We start from the raw sequence: 7,529 nt of genomic DNA, 5'->3' as shown, positions 1-7,529 counted from the left end.
AATCGAACCCACAACCCTGGCGTTGCAAACACCATGCCCTACCAACTGAGCCACACGGGCTTCTGTCCTGTTAAGCATTCAAAATGTAATGAGTATTTTGGGGTGTCAACAGAAATGTAAGGAGTAAAATGTACATGATTTTCTTTAGGAATGTAGTGAAGTAAAAGTAGTCAAAAATATAAATAGTAAGGTAAAGTACAGATACCCCAGGAAAACTACTTAACTAAAGATACTTTAAAGGACTACTTAAGTATTTACACCACTGCCTCTAAAACCAAAGCTCGCCCCTGGTGTAGGGAATAGGGTGTCATTTGGGATACAGAGTAAAAAAACTCCATTGACTTCAACTAAAATGATGACTGTACAAATCAACACCAGCAATTATACTTATAGCATAGGGAAGGGTGACTGTGATGGGGGTGGGGCCACAAAAAATCTGAACTCATCATGACGGGCCGCAGTTGCGCCCCCGTCACCAACCCCCGTCACCAACCCCCGTCACCAACCCCCGTCACCAACCGGCCCCCGTCACCAACCACACCAACAGGCCCCCGTCACCAACCACACCAACAGGCCCCCGTCACCAACTACACCAACGGGCCCCCGTCACCAACCACACCAACGGGCCCCCGTCACCAACCACACCAACAGGCCCCCGTCACCAACAGGCCCCCGTCACCAACAGGCCCCCGTCACCAACCACACCAACAGGCCCCCGTCACCAACCCCCGTCACCAACCCCACCAACAGGCCCCGTCACCAACCCCCGTCACCAACCCCACCAACAGGCCCCGTCACCAACAGGCCCCGTCACCAACCCCACCAACTGGCCTCCGTCACAAACCCCACCAACTGGCCCCCGTCACCAACCCCACCAACTGGCCTCCGTCACCAACCCCACCAACTGGCCCCGTCACCAACCCCACCAACTGGCCTCCGTCACCAACCCCACCAACTGGCCCCCGTCACAATCCCCACCAACTGGCCTCCGTCACCAACCCCACCAACAGGCCCCGTCACCAACCCCACCAACTGGCCTCCGTCACAAACCCCACCAACTGGCCTCCGTCACCAACCCCACCAACTGGCCTCCGTCACCAACCCCACCAACTGGCCCCCGTCACAAACCCCACCAATTGGCCCCCGTCACAAACCCCACCAACTGGCCTCCGTCACCAACCCCCGTCACCAACCCCACCAACAGCCCCCATCACCAACCCCACCAACAGCCCCCATCACCAACCCCACCAACAGCCCCCATCACCAATCCCACCAACTGGCCTCCATCACCAACCCCACCAACAGCCTCCATCACCAACCCCACCAACTGGCCCCCATCACCAACCCCACCAACTGGCCTCCGTCACCAACCCTGTCACCAACTGGCCCGGTTCACAAACCCCTCAATTCTACTAACTTTGCCATGGAGTAGAGAAGAAAGTGAGCTGTTTGAAGTTTTTAATATGATATCTGAGTGTCAATGATTGGCTAAATCAATGGGGGGGGCGCCCGGGAGGTAAATTAAATCATGATTACTACAAGTTTAGATAGCTGGCCACTAGACTAACCTACCAGTCTAAAAACAAGGCAGCTGATGTGGCTAATTGAGTGACTATCTGTGACTGACATAACGAGAGAAAACGGTTGATGCGTAACCAAATTTAGAAATGACAGCTTGTGCATTCTACTATTCCAACTCGCAACAGTAACAGGAGACCCCGACTGAGTAAAAAAAACACACATACACACAATTAAAGTCATAGGCAGTATTTCAAATATGTTCAACAAGGCAGTAAATATACAGTAAATGTACAACAGATCATCAACACTAGAGGGCAGCAAAGAGCCACATGATGTTAAATACATTATCGCCAATCATTTCCAATCTGGTGTGTGAGTTTCTGTGTATCCTATTTTCTGATCTTTGTAACCTCCTTACCTCCTAAGCACCTTACCTCCTTAGCTCCTTACCTCCTTAGCTCCTTACCTCTGTTTCGGAAACAAGAAAGAGCTAAAAGGCTAAAAGAAAGAAAGAGAAAACCAACCTCCTTCTTGTCTTACTGTCACAGCTGACTATACTACCATGTCCCAACTCCACTATGTCCATGTTTTCACGTTATTAAGGGCCTGTCACAGCTGATTATGCTACCATGTCCTAAAACCACTTGGTCCACGTTGTCAGGGGCAACCACTGGAAAGAAGGAAGTAGCATACCAGTGTCAATTTGATGACAGATGACTCACAAAGGTGTGTAGCCTACAGTATATCTACCATTGGCACCAGGGACAGAGAGAGACGGAGAAGGAGAGTGAGAGAGAGAGATGGAGAGAGAGATGTGAGGGGAGGGAGAGAGAGACGTGAGGGGAGGGAGAGAGAGACTTGAGGGGAGGGAGAGACGTGAGAGGAGGGAGCGAGAGACTTGGAAGGAGGGAGAGAGATGTGAGGGGAGGGAGAGAAAGAGAGAGACTTGGGGGGAGGGAGAGAGATGTGAGGGGAGAAAGAGAGAGAGACTTGGGGGGAGGGAGAGAGATATGAGGGGAGGGAGGGAGAGAGACTTGCGGGGAGGGAGAGAGACTTGGGGGAGGGAGAGAGACTTGGGGGAGGGAGAGAGATGTGAGGGGAGGGAGAGAGAGAGACTTGGGGGAGGGAGAGAGATGTGAGGGGAGAAAGAGAGAGAGACTTGGGGGGAGGGAGAGAGATATGAGGGGAGGGAGGGAGAGAGACTTGCGGGGAGGGAGAGAGACTTGGGGGAGGGAGAGAGACTTGGGGGAGGGAGAGAGATGTGAGGGGAGGGAGAGAGAGAGACTTGGGGGAGGGAGAGAGATGTGAGGGGAGAAAGAGAGAGAGACTTGGGGGAGGGAGAGAGATATGATGGGAGGGAGAAAGAGAGACTTGGGGGAGGGAGAGCGAGAGACTTGGGGGAGGGAGAGAGACTTGGGGGAGGGAGAGAGATGTGAGGGGAGGGAGGGAGAGAGACTTGCGGGGAGGGAGAGAGACTTGGGGGAGGGAGAGAGACTTGGGGGAGGGAGAGAGATGTGAGGGGAGGGAGAGAGAGAGACTTGGGGGAGGGAGAGAGATGTGAGGGGAGCGAGAGAGAGAGACGTGACGTGAGGAGAGCGAGAGAGAGATGTGAGGGGACAGAGAGAGAGAGACGTGAGGGGAGGGAGATAGAGAGAGACGTGAGGGGACAGAGAGAGAGAGACGTGAGGGGAGGGAGATAGAGAGAGACGTGAGGGGAGGGAGAGAGAGAGAGACGTGAGGAGAGAGAGAGACGTGAGGAGAGAGAGAGAGAGAGAGACGTGAGGAGAGAGAGAGAGAGAGAGACGTGAGGAGAGAGAGAGAGAGAGAGAGAGAGAGAGAGAGAGAGAGAGAGAGAGACAGGCTTTTCCTCAGACGCCTTCACACCTTGGGTCCTGGCAGTCCTCTTAGGCCCCAGTTGACCCCTGTCAGATAGCAGAAACTGCTGTGTAGTGTGTGTTTTGTTTGTTTGTGTGTGTACGTACGTACGTACGTGTGCATGTCTGTGTGCTGATCAAGGGAGTCATTGATTTTAGGTTCAGATTGCAGATGGGAACAGTTAACAATACAGTACTATCGTAATACAATATGGACTTTAACAGTCTGGAAAGGCTTGACGAAACGTTGATGTCAAAAAACAAACAACAATTTAAGAGGTAACGGCTTTTACCATACTGGATAATGAGTAGCCTAAAGGTTTTTCATACAAGTTGTCCTATGTAGGCCACACTTAATCAATAAGGCCCAGGGGATCTATGGGCTGTTTTTACGCAAAATCACCCTCCTTCCTCTGCCCTCTTATCGCTCTCCTCCTCGCCTCCCACCCACCTGATTCAATCAAATCGCCTCCGATGCTATGCGTGTAAGTGTTTTCCTGTGACAGTAGAGCGAGAGAACCAGACATTTGACAGCTAAGTCGTGTGGCAGGATTCAAGCAGGGAGTCGTGTGGCAGGATTCAAGCAGGGAGTCGTGTGGCAGGATTCAAGCAGGGAGTCGTGTGGCAGGATTCAAGCAGGGAGTCGTGTGGCAGGATTCAAGCAGGGAGTCGTGTGGCAGGATTCAAGCAGGGAGTCGTGTGGCAGGATTCAAGCAGGGAGTCGTGTGGCAGGATTCAAGCAGGGAGTCGTGTGGCAGGATTCAAGCAGGGAGTCGTGTGGCAGGATTCAAGCAGGGAGTCGTGTGGCAGGATTCAAGCAGGGAGTCGTGTGGCAGGATTCAAGCAGGGAGTCGTGTGGCAGGATTCAAGCAGGGAGTCGTGTGGCAGGATTCAAGCAGGGAGACAAGCAGAAGCAGTGGGAGACGCGGCTGTAGACCACCGGAACGGAGGTAAATATTTAATCGGCCCGGGTAGAATACAGATGCATGGCATCATCGCTTGATCCGGTGTTGGTTCCACGGGATGCTTGAACGAGGATCGCGTAGCCCACCGGATTTTGACGATGGGGTTTGTAAGCTTTAGAATCGAAACGGTTTTGACTGAGCGTCGCCGGTGAACAGAATAAATTCATGAATGAGTTGATAGATGAACTAATTAATTCATGTCATTGACATCCGTGTTTCGTTTATGCCACGTCTGCCTCGAGCGTTATCATAGAATGAATGATCAGACGTTGTCACTCGTGAGCCGCCAGCTGGCAGGCGCAATGAATGTTAGACAAATCCGTTTCGTTTCTTTTTAACGATCCGTTTAAACGCGCATAACCCTACTGTATTGTCATACGTGTGATCGCTACCGCGTTTGGCTAGATGAGGTGGTCGTTGTGCAGGGTAGCAACACGTCGGTTACATTCAGAAAGCTGAAACCAAGGAAATGGGGACACACGCTCGAGACACATGACAGTCAGGTGTCGCGTTAGCGACTGCAGGTAACTACAGATGCATATAAACTATTGTTATTGTGATAAAGCTTATAAGGGACAACTACAGATGTTAATGCGATGTGTGTATGTTTGCATGAAATATAGTGGCTTTGGCTTCACCACAACAAACGTGCATTGATGGGGGAAAAAAGAGGAACCAGCAAAGAACGAAAACACAACTCAACCAGTGACGGTGCATTTTCGCCCAACGACTAACTGTTTTAAACGGTATGTAGGTAGAAACATTACCACATATGGATTTGAATTAGTATACGCATCGAAAGTCCCAATGCAAAGTTAAACCTCACGTTTCTAGTTTGGAGTTATGACATACAACTGATCAGAATTCAAAAGAATTGCCGAAGTCATGTTGGAATTTATTTTGTGTGTGTGATGTACTACAGTTGAAGTCGGAAGTTTAAATACACTTAGATTGGAGTCATTAAAACTCGTTTTTCAACCACTCCACAAATTTCTTGTTAACAAACTATAGTTTTCGCAAGTCGGTTAGGACATCTACTTTAAGCATGACACAAGTCATTTTTCCAACAATTGTTTGCAGACATATTATTTCACTTATAATTCACTGTATCACAATTCCAGTGGGTCAGAAGTTTACATACACTATGTTGACTGTGCCTTTAAACAGCTTGGAAAATTCCAGAAAACGATGTCATGGCTTTAGAAGCTTCTGATAGACTAATTGACATCATTTGAGTCAATTGGAGATGTACCTGTGGATGTATTTCAAGGCCTACCTTCAAACTCAGTGCCTCTTTGCTTGACATCATGGGAAAATCAAAAGAAATCAGCCAAGACCTCAGCTGCAGGAGGGACTGGTGCACTTCACAAAATAGATGGCATCATGAGGGAGGAAAATTAGGTGGATATATTGAAGCAGCATCTCAAGACATCAGTCAGGAAGTTAAAGCTTGGTCGAAAATGGGTCTTCCAAATGAACAATGACCCCAAGCCTACTTCCAAAGTTGTGGCAAAATGGCTTAAGGACAACAAAGTCAAGGTATTGGAGTGGCCATCACAAAGCCCTGACCTCAATCCTTTAGAACATTTGTTGGCAGAACTGAAAAAGTGTGTGTGAGCAAGGAGGCCTACAAACCTGACTCTGTTACACCAGCTCTGTCAGGAGGAATGGGCCAAAATTCACCCAACTTATTGTGGGAAGCTTGTGGAAGGCTACCTGAAATGTTTGTCCCAAGTTAAACAATTTAAAGGCAATGCTACCAAATACTAATTGAGTGTATGTAAACTTCTGACCCCACTAGGAATGTGTTGAAATAAATAAAAGCTGAAATAAATCATTCTCTCTACTATTATTCTGACATTTCACGTTCTTAAAATAAAGTGGTGATCATAACTGACCTAAGACGGGGAATTTTTACTAGGATTAAATTTCAGCAATTGTGAAAAACTGAGTTTAAATGTATTTGGCTAAGGTGTATGTGAACTTCTGACTTCAACTGTAAATAGGATGCTGTAAGCCAACCTATTCCCAATAATGTGAACTCCAACAGAAATAACTTCCGATGTGTAACTTCAAATTAAACCAAAATCGTTTGCACCCATGACTAATGGTTTCATTTTCACCAAACTTACAAACAAATATTTAATGAATGTATTGCTACAAATCAACTTGCAAGGTTGGTAACCAACTAGTCTGCTAACGTTAGCCCTACTATCCTGCTAACGTTAGCCCTACTATCCTGCTAACGTTAGCCCTACTATCCTGCTAACGTTACGTTAGCACTGAATGAGTCAGCCAGTTAAGCCTTTTGCAAGAAGTCAATGTGGTGATGAATTTACACAGTGGTACAGTCCCTATGCCTTACACCAAAGAGTGAGAGTGGCACAAGTTGTGGACGAGGACATTTCAGACTGATCAACTCTAACTGCCATACGAGACATTTCAAACTGTCCAGCTCTCCAGCCACAATACCGGGATATTAAAAACTCCAACTGCCAACTGGCACTTTTCCTTAATAATCAAATATTCATCATCCATCTTTTCAGAACCTGTCGCCTTAGATCAACTTACAAAGCGCGAAGATTGAAGACGGAAGAGAGAGTCTGGTCACACACGTCACATTGTCTTCTCCCTTTCCTCCTTCTCCCAAGTCCTTTCCTTCAGTCGTCCTCCCAACATCCAGTCCTTCAGTCGTCCTCCCAACATCCAGTCCTTCAGTCGTCCTCTTCCCAAGTCCTTTCCCTTTAAACAGCCACCATCATGGCTTCCAAATTGAATCCGAATATCCTGTACGTCCAAGAACCACGGGAGTGTCTCTCACCATTGGAAACTGACCACCTGGCGCAACCCGAACCCGGTGAAGAGAGTTCCGATAGTGACGGAGAGCCGGATGAGACGGAGCAGAAGCTAATCCGGAAGGTGTCCACATCGGGGCAGCTACGTGCCAAGGTAGGATTGACAAGAATGCAAACAAACACACACACACACGCGCACACACATGTACAGTGTACACACATACAGTAGTAGTAAGATCTGTTGTGTTTTGCTTCATTGTGTTGTGGCATTATAGGCCTATTTGTCTCTTCATCATGAGAGCTTAAAGAGATTCTCTGGTGCTTTTGTATACTTTTTAGTAGTTCTGAAAGTAGCACTCACGAGCCAAAAGTGG

At 48.3% G+C, this 7,529-nt stretch overlaps 1 protein-coding gene across 6 annotated transcripts in view; it reads left to right on the top strand.

Annotated features, from left to right (window-relative positions):
• Window positions 1-3,896: 3,896 nt before the first annotated feature.
• The window catches only part of LOC106578051 (diacylglycerol kinase delta), an 87,049-nt gene continuing 83,416 nt past the window's right edge, over window positions 3,897-7,529 (top strand). For 2 of the 6 annotated variants that reach the window (XM_045701582.1, XM_045701583.1), the window contains exons 1-3: window positions 4,354-4,884; window positions 4,984-5,106; window positions 6,907-7,309. In XM_045701582.1, coding sequence (XP_045557538.1) covers window positions 7,121-7,309 — 189 coding nt within the window. In that variant the 5' untranslated portion in view covers window positions 4,354-4,884; window positions 4,984-5,106; window positions 6,907-7,120. The other 4 variants (XM_045701580.1, XM_045701577.1, XM_045701578.1 and 1 more) reach the window with 3 other exon arrangements.

Source organism: Salmo salar, chromosome ssa18 (genome assembly GCF_905237065.1).
Source record: "Salmo salar chromosome ssa18, Ssal_v3.1, whole genome shotgun sequence".
NCBI lineage: Eukaryota > Metazoa > Chordata > Actinopteri > Salmoniformes > Salmonidae > Salmo > Salmo salar.
Note: the sequence above shows the minus strand (reverse complement) of the source record. Positions and strands in the feature narration are given on the sequence as shown.